General features: G+C 49.1%; 1 protein-coding gene across 4 annotated transcripts in view; it reads right to left on the bottom strand.

The window, feature by feature from the left end:
* Positions 1 to 347: 347 nt before the first annotated feature.
* LACTBL1 (lactamase beta like 1) overlaps positions 348 to 14480 on the bottom strand; it is a 44593-nt gene continuing 30460 nt past the window's right edge. For 3 of the 4 annotated variants that reach the window (XM_077150906.1, XM_077150904.1, XM_077150905.1), the window contains 6 exons: positions 11968 to 12103; positions 9411 to 9520; positions 8006 to 8163; positions 6831 to 7069; positions 2960 to 3065; positions 348 to 1577 (listed from right to left, as the gene is read on the bottom strand). In XM_077150906.1, the coding sequence (XP_077007021.1) occupies positions 596 to 1577; positions 2960 to 3065; positions 6831 to 7069; positions 8006 to 8163; positions 9411 to 9520; positions 11968 to 12022 (1650 nt within the window). In that variant the 5' untranslated portion in view covers positions 12023 to 12103 and the 3' untranslated portion in view covers positions 348 to 595. Of the gene's footprint in view, positions 1578 to 2959; positions 3066 to 6830; positions 7070 to 8005; positions 8164 to 9410; positions 9521 to 10400; positions 10485 to 11967; positions 12104 to 14480 lie in introns of those variants that run through there. The other variant, XM_077150907.1, reaches the window with a different exon arrangement.

The raw sequence follows: 14480 nt of genomic DNA, 5'->3' as shown, positions 1-14480 counted from the left end.
AAAACGTCATGTTGAATTAAAGAAGACAGACACAAAAGATTGCTCTCTTACATGATTCCAATTCTGTATGAAATTCTAACCGGGCAAAACTAATCTATAGTGATGGTGAGCAGAGCAGCAGTTGTCTGTGGCTAGGTGTGGGGGGGACGATACTAACTGCAAAGGGATAGGAGGGAAGTCTGGGGTTTTACGGAAATGTTCTCTCTTTTGATTGTGGGAGTGGGGTATAAACATTTGTCAAAATCATCAAACTGTACCCTCATAACGTGCATTTCATTTTATGTAAATCACAACTCTGTAAAGCCGATTTTTAGAAGACAAAGTACAAGTCCATATTGTTTATTAGATTCAACAGACACACACAAGCAATCCATCAACTTGTTAAAGTTTCTAAACGGATACTCTAAAAATTTCTGTACTTTACTCTTCCTGCCTCATGGATAACGACCAGTTCTCAAAGCGGCTGCGGTTCACGTACCCCACTCTGAGAAGAGACGCCCTCAAATTTGCCAGAATCTCTGACTCTCTCAGGGGCATCCCTGCAGCGCTCCTTCTAGCCAAGAGCTGGAAGGGGAGATTCGGCAGGAGCCCGGGGTCACTGTCCCTTGAACACGGGCTTGCGCGGCAGCCGCAGCACCCGGTACGTGTTGAGGCCCGGCACGTCAAAACCAGGCGACAGCCCGTGCCTGTCGAAGGGATAGAAGTTGACGAGCTGCCCGTGCTGGGCCTCGAGCGAGAGCCAGGCGTCGCCGAGCGGCAGCGCGCACGGGAACTGGCGGGCCACCTGCAGCTGGAAGACGCGGCCGCGCAGGTGGCGCAGCGCCAGCGTGCGGAACGCGGCCGGGACCAGCGCCTCCACGCGGGGCCCGAACTGGCGCAGGTGCAGCCCGCCCGCCGGCCCGACGCGCACCTCGTAGAACGTCAGGTTGGCGAAGGTGAAGTAGCCCGCGAAGGGCCGTGCGCTGGGCGGCGGGGCCGGGCTGTGCTCGGCCTCCCGGAAGGCCCTCTCCATGGCGGGCAGGAGCACGTCGTAGGCCTGCGCCACCAGGTCGGGCCCGGGCGGCCGCGACCCGGCCAGCAGCAGCACGAGGCCCAGGCGCAGCGGGGGCACCAGCGAGAAGGTGGCGGCGTAGCCGTCCAGGTCGCCGTCCTTGCGCACCACGCTGTAGCCGCGCTGCGCGTGAAACTCCCACGGCGTGCCCGTCTCGTTGGCGAAGTAGGCGCCCGGGCAGGCCAGCAGCGGCGCCAGCAGGGTCTTGGCCGCGTCCGGCCGCAGGAGCCGCTGGGGCCCGCTGCCCAGGAGCGCTGTGGCCAGCTTGGCCAGGTCAGCAGGGGTGGAGTACATCTGGCCCGAGGGCCGATACCAACCCAGGTCGTAGAGCGGCGCCGGCCGCCCGCTGCCGTAAAACCCAGCTGCCAGGCGAGAGCGCACAGCGGGTGTGAAGTCGAAGCCCGTGTCGGCCATCCCCAGGGGCTCCAGCACGTTCTCCGAGATCCAGCGCTCGTAGTCACCCAGGGGCGTGTGGGCTGCCAGGACATGAGCCAGAAGGGAGAAGGCCAGCGTACTGTAATGGCACCTGGAAGGAGAGCGGTGGAATCTGGAGGTGACCTTAGGAGAGCCCCTCCCCACCTGCTCAAGCTGTTCTGAAATGCCACTAGCGTTTCATGGCACTGGTTGGGGCTGGCAAGGAGCTTGCTTCACTGCATCCTCGATTGTCAGACCCTGAAGAGATTTCCCAGATCATGGAATACAACTCGAGGTTCCACATGCGGGAAGACTAAGGCCCAGAGAGGGAGAAAGAATTGCCCGGGATCACACAGCAAGTTGGGGGGAGCTGGACTTTGGCAAATGCACCTGGGAAGGTGGTATTGGGCATTTACACTTTAGTATGATTAATTTCATCAAATGGAAAACTAGAGTGTTAGACTGTTCTGGGGAGGTGGGAATGATAGTAATTGTAGATCAGGGAGAGCAAATATGAGGCAGGGTTCCCCTCCTCCCTTCTTCCAGGCCAATAGCAAACACTGATAATCGATAAATGGGTCTCTTTTCTTTCAGATAGCAGGTGCTGTTTCAGAATATCTAAAATAGTGCCTCAAAGGCACAAATCCTATTCATCCATCCTGAATTGGCACCCACTCTCCTTATTTTACAGATGAGAAAGGTGAGGTTCAGACTTAAATGCATCACTCAAGGTCACACAGCAAATCAGTGCAGAGTTGGAAGGAGACTGTGTCCTGCAGATGCCCAAGCAATGCTCTCCTTCTTCTTCTTCTTCTTCTTTTTTCTTTTTCATTGCCTGGATCCTTTCTTTCTGAAGAGAAGTGGGGCCTGAGGTTTGGCATTTGGAGAGGCAAAGAGGCAAACTTGGAACAGGGGCACTGCCCAGGACCAACAGACCTGGAAGGAGGTTTCTGAGGCAGGGAAGAGCTAACTGTTCCTCTTTCCACTCCCACAGTCCCAGTGCTCCCAGAATTGGGCATTTCTGTTCACTAGCTCCACGAGCCACTCCCTGTCTCATCAGCTTCCCCTTTATTTCCATCATGGCACTTGGCAAAAATCTGCATTTATCTTGCTTATTTGTTCACTGACTTTTTTATGTGTCACCTTCACAAGAATGCAAACTCCAGGATGGAGAGACCTGGTCGGATTTGGTCACAGCCATTATTATCTCATTATTACTAAATTTGAGGCACACAGTAGGTGTTCAGTAAATGTTGAGCTAATAAATGGTAAGAACACAAGATTCAAACAGAGCTGGATTCCAGGCCCAGTGCTCCTCCAACTTTCTCAGCCACCCTTCCTGGGACCCAGTTTCCCTAGCTGTAGCCTGGGGAGTTGTATTCAATGATTGCAAAGGTCTCTCCCAGCTCAGACCACTGAGGCTCTTTCCCGGGTGGGTTATGTCTCTGGGGGTGGGGGGAGGTTCCTTCCTGTGGCAGGGCCTCAGGACCTCACCTGGTTCCTGGGTCGGCCACCAGCACATCATCCTTGAGAAGACTCAGGGCCTCCCGGGTGCTGCCCTTCCACAGCAGAGAAGTGGAACGGAGCCTTCTGGGCAGTCCTAGGGAGGGGCAGTGGTCAGACCTGCTGAGCCAGGCCATGGCAGTGATTTTGCTTAGAGTGAGATGGCGGGCCCCTGGGTGAACTCCCCTGCCCCTCCACCCTTCCATGAACTGAGAGATAACACCACCAAAATCATTTGAAAAGAAAAGACTGAGCATGAACAGCAGTGCGTCATCGTCCTGCCTGAATTTCATTGTCGGGTCACTGAACCAGCCTCCCTTGCGCTCCAGCAACTTCTTCTGTAACACAGGGAAGTAGTTCCTGTGTCACGGAACAGATGTGACGATTGGAGGAGATTAAATACTTTGCCTGGTGCCTGGCATAGAGTAAGTGCTCAACAAATAATTACTACCAACAACTACAGAAGTTTAACTCCATAAACTTCCTGAGGTCAGTGAAGAAGCAGGTTTTGTGGAACTGACGCCTCTGACTCTGGCAATTTTCTGTGAATTGGGTGTGAAGGATCCTAAGGTTGAGATCCCTTCTATCCAACAATAATTTTTGAGCATCTGTTTTGTGCTGGGGTCTGTTCCTCATGCTGGGGATTCAGCAGTGAACAAGTCTCTGACCTGACCATGGGGAGTTTACATTCCAGTGGAGGGGACAGACAATATTCAAATAAATATATAGTATGTCAGATGGTTATTCGTGCTATGGAGGAAAGTAATTCCATGTCGGAATGGAGGGATTGCAACAGAAGAAAAACTCACGGAGAAGGTGACCCTTGAGCAGGTGAAACCTGGGTTAGATGAGAAAGTGAACCACACAGCCCTATGAGGAAAGAATGTCTCAGCAGAGGGAACGGCAGGTGTAAAGGCCCTGAGGCAGAGACATCTTGGCATGTTTAAGAACAGCCAGTGTGGCTAAAAAGGAATGAGAAAGGGGCAGTGTTTGGAAATGAGTTATTGGGGTGCAGGCACTAGATCTTAAAGGATGCGGTAGCTACTGGAACGACTTGCCTCTACCTGAATGGGATGGAACTACTGCAGGGGTCTCAGCATAGGAGTGATGTAATCTGAAATATACTTTAACAGGGTCACTCTGGCATTTGTGAAAACTGACTATTGAGGGCAAAAGTAGAAGCAGGGAAACCTGTAGGGAGCAAAATTTGCAGAACTCCATGTTTAAATGATGGTGGTTTGGACCAAAGTGCTAACTGTAGAGGTGGTAAGGAATGGTTGGATTCTGGGCATATTTTGCAAGTAGGGCCGACAGTATTTGCTAATGGAGGGAATGTGGAATGATTGGAATTGACCTCTCCGAGCTTCAACTAACTCATCTTAAATGGGCTACTGCACACAGCAGTGTTGCAAGACTTAAATAAGAGAATGGATGAAAAGCCCCAGAAATGGGAGAAAGCTCTAGGTCAGGGTAAGAGTGCATTATAAAAGACACCAAGACCCTGGAACAGAGATATTTAGGCAATAGTTTGCTCTACTGCCCTGCTTGGGACTGAGATAAGGCATGTAGTATGTTTTCAGCCTGACCAGATACTTAAAGAACCCTGCGGCAGATTCCATGGATATAGATGGGGAAGAATGCACCCTCGACGCTGGAGTCAGAGCGATAATCACAGCAGACTGAGCCTCAGGGCCCCTCCCCTTTGTGGCCCCTTCCAAGCCTGCGTCTAATTTTGTATTCGTGTTGTTGCATTCCTTTTCTTAAAGAGGGCCCCCCAAATTATATTCACATCAAGCCCCACTAAACCTGGATCTGACCTTTGCTGTATAAATAATCAGAGCTACCTCAGCAAGTACTTGCTGTGTGCCAGCAAGGGCTTTTCATCATTATCTCATCTTGCCTCCCACAACAGCCTTAACCTTAGTTATTTTACACAGAAGGTAAAGGAGACTCAGGGGTTAAATGACCTGCCCAAGGTCTCACAACTCTGAGGCAGCAGAGCTGGAATGCCAGTGCTCCTGCCTCAGCCATCGGGCCTCCTCCCCCCAAAGGTTCCACTCCTGTCCTGCCTGGGCTCACTCAGGAGGTACCACCCTCTGGCTGGGCCTCCACGCCATCCTCTCTGCCTGGGACAGAGAGTCAGCCATGATTGCCTTGCACAATTGTCCGCAGCATTGGCCAAGAACTGAGTGCCGAATGCCCTTTGGAGAAGGATGAAATGGCGGGCACTTGTGAGAGACTTCTGCCTTTTGGGGTTGATGGGTTGGTAACGGCAAATATCAGCAAAGGAAGGCATTTGGGTGGGAGCAGGGGCCTGTCTCCTTGTGCTTGGCTGGGTCAGTCACCAACAGCACAGCCCCCTCGCCCCAACACTCTCACACATCTCTTTAAACCAGCCCTCCCCATTTACAAGTGGCAGATGGGCATAAAGGCCAAGGGACGGTCCATCAGAAGTTTCCAGAGCAATCCAGCCCTCAGCTCTCCTGGCCCTGCTCCCTTCCCAGTCCAGTCCTGCTCAAGTCCTGTCCCTTGGCTTTGTCTCCCAGTATCAGCCCTACTGCTGCCTTCCACTTTGCCAACTTAATCTTGGCTTATTAAATCTTTATTATTATTATTTTATAATTTAGTCCCATTAAGTAATCCATTTGCAAGATTCAAAATGCAAAAGACATGGAAGGGTCTTGTTCTCTTACCCTTGTCCCCCAGCCACTCCTTGGAGTTTCACTCCTTGGAGGCAACCTAATGTTTTCAACCTCTTTAGTTTTTGTCCAAATATATTTTATTCACATATAAACTAATATTTGTATTTACATAATGTGTTATAGAATAGGCATATTACACATACATTAAATGTATAGATCTATATCTATTTATACATTATATGTGTATATACTTTTATTCTTTATACATATGGTAGCACATCTATACAGTGATATAACTAAGCCTTTTATCCACTTAAAACACTGTATCTCATTCCTTCTCCATACATAAAGAGCATTATTACCCTATTTTTAGAGCTATATAGTATTTGATTATGCAGCTATGTCATAATTTATTTAACCATTTCCCAACTGATGGACATTTTGGTTGTTTCCAATCTTTTACTATTACAAACAATACTGTAGTGAATAACCTTGTGTGTGAGTACATCTGTAAGATAATTTCCTATACGTGAAACTGCCAAGTCAAAGGGTATATACATTTAACTGTAGTAGAGATTACGAATTGCCCTCCATAGAGGTTATGTCGATTTAAATCCCCACCACTGATGTATCAGGGCCTATTTTACCATAACCTCACCAACTCAGTCCTTCCATTTCAGTCTTTATAATGGAGAAAAATGTGTCTCTGTAGTTTTTGGTTTTTTTCAGTATAGTTTGATTTGCATTTATTTTATTGGGTGGAATTGAGCATCTCTTAATATTTTTAATAGTCTTAGGCATTTATATTTCCTTTTCTGTTCATATCCTTTGCCCAATTTTCTGTTGGGTTGTTGAAGCTCTATATATTGAGGGAAATGAGAATGTCATTGTAGAATTGTCTACTAATATTGACTTGTTGACTTCCTCTTGATCTGTTAGGCACATCTTGATCTGTCAACTTGATTTTGACCTATCAACTGACCTTGATTTTTCAATTGACCTTAATTTTTCTACTTGATCTAAATGTCCAGGCTTCACCTCAGTTTTTATCTTCCTAGACCTTTCTACCACTGGCCCACCCTCAGCTCTGCGAGAGGGAGGTATGGCTGGTTCAGAAGCAGGGCAGAGAGTGAGCCCAGCCTGGCTGTAGGAGACCCTCCTCCTCAGTCGCCCCACCTGAAATGGTTTGGGCTGGGCTGGGTAAGTTCAGAGACTCTCACCTGAGAGCTGACTGGCCATCCTTCGGAGGGTGACGGATGAAGGCCTGGGAGCTGGGCCCCCCTCCTCCGGCCCTTCCATCGGGCTCCACTGTTCAGGGGCTGATGCCACGCCCAGCGGGTTGTTAATGGTGAAGGTGCTGGCATACTGCTCCAGAGGGTCATCCAGAGAGGTGACGATGCCCTCTTCCCACAGGCGGTACAGCATGAGCACCGGAAAGACCTTGGAGATGCTGGCAATCCTGGACAGTGTGGGGGCCACGGGGTGCAAAGGGTGTGGGCACCACTCTGTGCCTCTGGCCTCTGACTGTCTAGTATTCTAGGAAGGCACTTAATCCACCCTTTTTCAACATCCCAGACAGAAATCCACCAGCCTCTGTAGAACTGCCATGGGGCTGCTTGGGAACATACCAAGGCAGTGAAAATGGGATGGAATGGACAATTTGGAACACCTACTCCATGACAGACCCTTCACAGGCATTTCCCATTGTGAGAAAGAGCTGGGTTCAGATCACACATGTGCTTCTCATTAGCTGTGTGGCTTTGGGTCAGTTACTAGAACTTTCTGAGATTCAGTTTTGTTATCCTGTAAACAGGGATAATTATAGCTGCTTCACAGGCTGGAGAAGGGATTGAGCTAGATTGTGCATGTAAAGTGCTTGGCAGCACACCTGGCAGGTGTGCTCAATAAGTGATAGCAAATGTAATTGTCAGCACCGTGCCTGGCACACAGCATGAATGCTGGCTCCTTCTGGACCCTGTGATCCCCCAGGACCCTTGGGAGTGAATGGGTTCATTTTGCACTGTAGGCTTTGAGGACCCTGCAGGCAGCACCCAGAAGGGGAATCCCCAGGACTGTGGCAGAGTGTCCCAGGAATGGGCTACAGTTCCTGTATGGTACATGTGAGGGGACAGGGGACACAGGGCCTTTTCTAATTTGGGAGGTTAGGGTCTCAGGGCTCTCCTTCTTGGCCTGTAATCCCCACAGTGCAAACTTGGGCATGCAGTGATCCTCTCTGGACTTCATGCTCCTCCTCTGTAAACTCATCAGGACTCAATAGGGCCCTGGCAGCTTGGGCCCCAGTCACGATTCTCTTCTGGGTCTGCTTACTCCCTAGGTCCCCCTGTCCTCCTATCCCTCGCACCCTCCACAGGACCCCAGAGGTTGCCCAGCTGACCGGTATATGGTGTACTCATTGGGGGGCCCAGAAGTTGGGTCTGAACCATTCTTCTTCCCAAAATTCCCCGTCCAGAGCACGGTGTCATTGTGGATGACAACTGCAGACATGGCAGCCAGGCCTGGGGCAGACATTGCCTGGCGCAGAGTCTTGTCCACCTTGGGGGAGAGGAGCAGGCGGCTCAGAATGTGGGCACTGAGACAGGTCCCCGCCCCCTGCCCACGCCTCGCCACTTGTTCTGCATGTGTCCCTTCCCACAGCCGCACCCCACACACATGCCCCCACCCCTCCTCCTCCTTTCTCTCCCCAGTTGCTGGAGGGGAGCCCGGTGAGCCACCACACTTCAGGTTCCTGGGTCCCAAATCAAAGCAGTTCCCCTGAATCTACTTTATGGGTAGGGCTTCCTCATGAGATTTTTGTTCAAAGAAACAGTTCCTTGGCATAATAAGGAAGGAAGGGAGGAAGGAAGGAAGGCACATAGCACCCTCCTGCTTCCTCTCCTTCTAGAATGTTTTTCAGGTGTTTGTGGACAGCGATCGCATCCCTCCACCCTGGCCCAAGCCTTCCTCCTGTGGATTCACCACCCTTCTTCTCTTCACTCTTCCTCAAATGGCGGTTTCGAGTCCCACCCTCACGATGAGCTCATCTGCTTCTGATTGTGTTTTCTTTGTCTGCATCTCTCCCGAGGGGAGTTACCAAAGTGGATGGAGTCTGACCAGCACAGATGAGAGGTGGCTGAGAACCCCCGCTAGGATTGGGCCTTCCTACCATGGCATGAGTGGGAGGTGGGGGTTGGAAGGTGGTGCGTGCATGTGTGTGTGTGTGTGTGTGTGTGTACACCCAGTCATGTTGCAGGGGCCTCTGAGATGTGGGCTCTGTGCTCCTCTCTTGTTTCACCTTTCCCTACTCCCACAACAGCCCAGCTAGACTGCACTCCCTCAGAGTCCTCTGTCTGGGCCTTGTACTCACTCTGTGCCTCTGGGCCTTTGCCTATGCTGTTCCCTCTGCCTGGAGTACATGCCAGCCCTCTCCCAACTCCCACCACACACACACACACACACACACACACATATCATCTGGATATCTCCTATTTGTTCACATCTCAGCTTAGATATTTCTTCCTCCAGAACATTTCCCTGAACCCAAAGCTGGTTCCTCTGTCCCATGACAGTCCCCTAAGCTTTCCCTGTCCTCATTCCTAGCCCTGTGTTTTCAGTGTTTGCTGTCTTCACTGTTCCCAGCACTAGTACCTTCTTGAGAGCAGGGCGGTATCTTCTTCCTGCCATATCCCTGGTACCCAGTGCAGGGTAAGTGCTCAAGAAATCCATACCGAATGAATGAATGCCTCTGCCAGTGCAGAGAGCGAGCCAGCCCACACACCTGCTGCTCCTGGGTCCTCACTGACCTTCTCCAGGGCCTCCTTCAATACGGGGAGGGGATGGGCCAGGGGCACGGGCTCAGGGTGCCGGGGACACATCTTCACGGGGGCAGAGGTCACCTCTGGTTCCAAGGAACCTAGAAGGAACATTCTGTGGTGAGTGGGGGTGGGGGTGGTGGTGCACAGAGGAAGATACCATTCTAGAATCAGTAAAGGCCAGAGTCATCCCTCAGGGCCAGTCTCCCCAGCCTGAATCAGCCTTTCCCAAGAATCATCAGGGTCCAGAAACTTTGGGCAAAGAGGGACAGAAGGCAGAGTATGCCTGGGAGGTGAAGGGACAGTCCTCACTTGCCTCCTGCTGCTTAGCTTTCAAGATGCCAGTGAGGCTATGATTCCTGGTGGCAGAGTCACTGTGCTCCCTTCTGTCTTGCACACCCAGATTCTACCTTCATGTAGTCAGTAGGACTTAGGGAGCTCAGCCATGTCTGTCTGTCTCTCTCTTTCCTTCATCCTTATTATATGTACTTGGGTGGAGAAGCAGACTTGGGACTCCACTGAGGCGTCAAGCTTAAACCACAAGTGACAACTCATTTATCCCCAAAGCTGGGAATCAGGGGCATGAGGCCTCCTCTGCTTCTGCCTGGCATATGGCTGCCTTGGAACTCAGGGAAGAGAGTATCGGGCGTGCAGCTCAGGATTCAGGCTGTGATAGCAGCACAGTGCCCACCCGATTCACCTTTTCATTTAAGGACGGTGTGAGAGTGTCATGAGCACAACTTAAGGTGCTCCATTCTTCCTGCCTTCCAGCACTGCCTTCTGAGACTGCCTGGAACCGAAAGGCAGGTCCCGTGGTAGGCACAACGTGGCCACATCTTTCTGCTCCTTCCACCCCCTGAATCTGGTTTGCCTTTGGACTTGCTTTGGCCAAGAGGATGAGGTCACGTTGATCGTGCAACTTCCAAAGCCAGGCCCTAGGAGACTAGCAGCCTCTGCTTTTCCTCCCTGGGCACACTGTACCTGGTGAACAAGCTGGGCCAGCTGCCGTGAGAGTGGAAGCCCACATGGAGAGAGAGGCCCGGCTCTCCCAGCACACTCAACCTGCTGAATGCAACCACAGGAGGGCCTTGGGTAAGATCAGCAGCAGAACTGCCAGCCAACCCACCAAATCATGAGAAAAAGTAAATCATCTAGTTTAAGCCAGTAGGGTAAGCGATGGTTTATTCTTCAGCAATAGGTAGCTGATGTGGCCCCCAAACAGGAAAATTGCAGACCTTGGGGAGGCTCTCTCAATAACAACATGAGTCAGCTTAATGGTTCGAGTGGGAGCCGGGAGGGTCTCAGCAGAAGCCTGGGCTTTGCTGGGCCTAGGGCCCAGGTGCAGCCCTGCAACTCTAATGTGCACACATACATCACCTTCATATCCTGTTAAACTACAAATTTGATTCAGTAGATCTCAGGCAGGGCCTGAGAGTCCTCATTTCGAACAACTTCTGCGAGGTGAGGTGCTCATTCAGTGTGGTCCACTGACCCAGAGGTGATCCAGGAACTATTTCCCATTTGTGGCAAATTAAATACAAAATATGAGACATGGTGTTTAGGAGCCTTAATAGCAGTTTGACAGAGAAATGTTATACTGTTGAATCAAATAATTAAAAATAGGGCTTGTAGTTTATATGTCTTTTTTTTTTTCATTTTCTCTAGTAATTCATTTTTTGTATTTATAATAATATGGGCTGCTATTGATTGGTAGTTTGATAGTTTGAGAAACATAACCCTAGAGTACAGGCCAGCCTGCTCATTGGGGTCTATTTGCTTAAGGGGTTAAGAAGCCCCTGATAAAGGAATTTACCCTAGAATTAAAGTGTTGGGGTGGAAGGGGAAGGAGCTGGCCAGAAAATAAAAGGAGCCATTTCTGCTAAAACTTCTGTGGAACTTTGGGAGATTTGGGACATTTGTAACACAGGGTGACACAGCGGAATGGAGAGAGGCCCCCCTGCCCCACCCCACCACCTCAGCAGAGATCTGGGGGCTCTGACCCATCCAGCATCCCTGTACACTGGAGGGCCCCGGGGGTTGCCATAGCTACAGAGAGCCTGATGGACATCACTAGCAATGGTGGCTGACGTGCTGGGCCTTGACCACCCAGGAAGGATGGCTCTAGGATATGCAGCTCCTGTCCATGGACACCTGTGAGATGTTCCTCTGGGGCTCTTGGATATAGCTGGGGAGAGGCATGTCTTTGAGGAGGGATAGGACCTGGGGATCCTACCGTGGTGGCTGAAGGCAGAGCCAGAGAATCCCTGTCTACCCTTTCATTGTGACCCTGGGTTTAACCCCAGGCTGGGCAGCATGAGGAAGCCCCGCTGACATTGGGATCCTCATTTCATATCTGAGCCCATCAGCACAAACAGGTGACATGAGTGGCCCAAAGACGCACAGGTGGAGGCCAGAGCTCCCAAGACTAGATCTCATGGTCCACCCCCTGCCCCCTGGGGTCAGGGGAGGCAGCTCCACCTGAGGCAGGGCCACCCTCCAGGAGGACCCATGGGGGAGGGGAGAAACCCAAGGATGTCTCTGTACTCACCAATCTTCAGCTTGGGGAGATGATACTGCCACAGGAAGCAGCCAGCCATGACCATTGAGAGCAAGAAGAAAAAGCTGCAGGAGGCCGGCAAGAGCCATTTCTTTTTCACTTTCAGCAGTTTGAGCTGCCTGCCAGGCTGCAGCAGGGGAAGGATACAGGGCACAGTCCCAAGGACTTCAGTCAGAGGGAAGGGAGAGAGGGACCCCTATTCTGGCCCTCCTCTGCCCCATTCCTGAGGTTTTCTCAGACATCATAAGAGCCTGCAACTTTGGACAAATTTCACACCTATAAAATCAAGGCCCTTCCCAGTACAGCCCCTTCAACAGCTCTACCATACGTTTATACCCACAACTTTGCATAGCCTGTACCCTATGTTTGGCATGCCCTCTCCTTTCCTTATGGACTTAGTGAGACTTCTTAAGACCAGCTGAAATGCCACTTCTTCCATGAAGCCTTCCCCAGGGTGATGGTTAATATCATATGTCAGATTGGTTAGGTTATGTGTCCAGTTTTCTGGTCAAGTATTTCATAGATGGGATTTGCACCTATAATTAGTTGACTGCATCTACAATTTGTTGATTGCATCTATAATCAACAAAGGGGATTGCCCTTATCCAATTAGTTGGAAGTCTTAAAACCAGAACTGAGGATTTCAGAAGTCAGAAGAAGAATTTTTGCCTCAACTTCAGTATTAGTTCTTGCCAGAATTTCTAGCCAGCCAGCTTCCCTGGGAATTTAGAGTAAGGATTTCAATATCATCTTTATTGAGTGTCTAGTTTGCAGCCTGCCCTATGGAGTTCAGACTTGCCAGCCCCCATGGTTACATGAGCCAATTCCTTATCATCTCTGCCTCTCTCTCTCACCAGTAGATACAAAGATTCTAGATGCTCACAGATCAGGGAGGTGATTTCCCAAAGCAATTATTCAAGTACTTTTCAGTATTCAAGTATTTCAATATTCAAGTACTATTTAATTATTCAATACATAAGGAAGGATTCCTTACGTGGAGAACACTTTGCCTCTCTATATAAGCACACAGATGCACTTTAAATGAAAACCCTTGATTCCTTAGAAACTGATAGCGGGTAGTATTTATTTTACAAAAATGCGCTTCCTAGGAAAAAGGAAAATTATTTTATCACCCTTTTGATGTAGTTTTTAATTCCAAGGTTGGAAATTTATTTAAGGACTATCTTAAAAATAGGAAGTAAGTTTGTAGCATGCTGTCTAAATTCTGAGAAACATTCCACCTCTCTCCTTAGTTGCTCTTACTTTTTCTGATATCCCAATGGAAGTCCATTAGCATCCTTTGTATTTGCCATAAATCAAAGTAAAACAGGGTGAGTGACATCAGCAGTATCCCTTTCATTTCTTTGCATGAATCCACGTAAAAAATGTCTTTTGTTGTTCTTTTTTTCCTTTTTTAAACATTTGTTTGGACTTTATAGTTCAAGTTGCACTTCTTATGTCTGATATGAATTAAGTAAAGTTTTAATAGGAGACGCTTTTTTACATCTGTAGTAATTAGGTTCAGGTGTCAACTTGGCTATGTGATGGTGCCCAGTTGTTCTGTCACTGTGGACTTAAATCATCAGCATGTGAATTTCATCTATGGCTGATTACATCTGCAGTTGGGTAAGGGGAGTGCCTTCTGCAATGAGTGATATTTGATTTAATTAGCTGGAGGCTTAAAAGGAGGAATCAGAAGAGAGAGAAGTAGCTCAGCACACCTTATCTCAGAACTCAGAGCTGACACAGACCCAGATGTTTGGAGATGCATCAGGAAATGTCCCAGGGAAGGCCATTTGAACACCGAAGCCTGAAAAGAAGGCTAACAGATGTCACCGTGTGCCTTCCCATGTAACAGAGAAACCCAGATGCAAGCTAGCTACCTTTCCTCCAAGGATCTGTACATTTGTAACTACATAAATCCTCTTTGTAAAAGCCGGTCTATCTCTGGTGTGTTGCATTTCAGCATCATTAGCAAATTAAAACAACATCTGTATGATTTTTAAGAAAGCTTGTCAGTAGAAGAGGCAGAATGAGAGAGCCTATGGGTATTATTACATGACTATGTCATGAATCTGTAGGATTCAGAGTTGTTTGTTAAACTGTGTCCCAGGTGATGAGAAGAGTGAACAAAAAGTTCCAAAAGCATTTTGTTAGGTCAAAGTGGATTCATCTGCGATAAGGATTCTGTCTTTCTGATTTAAAGCATATGCTAAAATGAAAGACACTTTTAAATCTTCTCCGTTCATTCTAAGCAGCAAGTTCTTGTTAGAGACAAGGCATTGAGCATCCTTAAAGTGGCAGATGATTCAGCAGCAAAAAAATTAAAAATCCTCATTTGTATGAATTGTTGGCTCTGTGTCTTTGGAGAACCCTAATATACCCAAATTTCCTTACCCATGTCCCTTTCCATGGTACTTGGCAAGGCTCCTTTATGGTGCAAAGCCAACTCTCTATAGAGAACAATTGTTTTTTGCCACTTTTCTACCTGATGGAGTTTAGGC

Source organism: Tamandua tetradactyla, chromosome 2 (assembly GCF_023851605.1).
Source record: "Tamandua tetradactyla isolate mTamTet1 chromosome 2, mTamTet1.pri, whole genome shotgun sequence".
In the NCBI taxonomy this organism is placed as follows: domain Eukaryota; kingdom Metazoa; phylum Chordata; class Mammalia; order Pilosa; family Myrmecophagidae; genus Tamandua; species Tamandua tetradactyla.
Note: the sequence above shows the minus strand (reverse complement) of the source record. Positions and strands in the feature narration are given on the sequence as shown.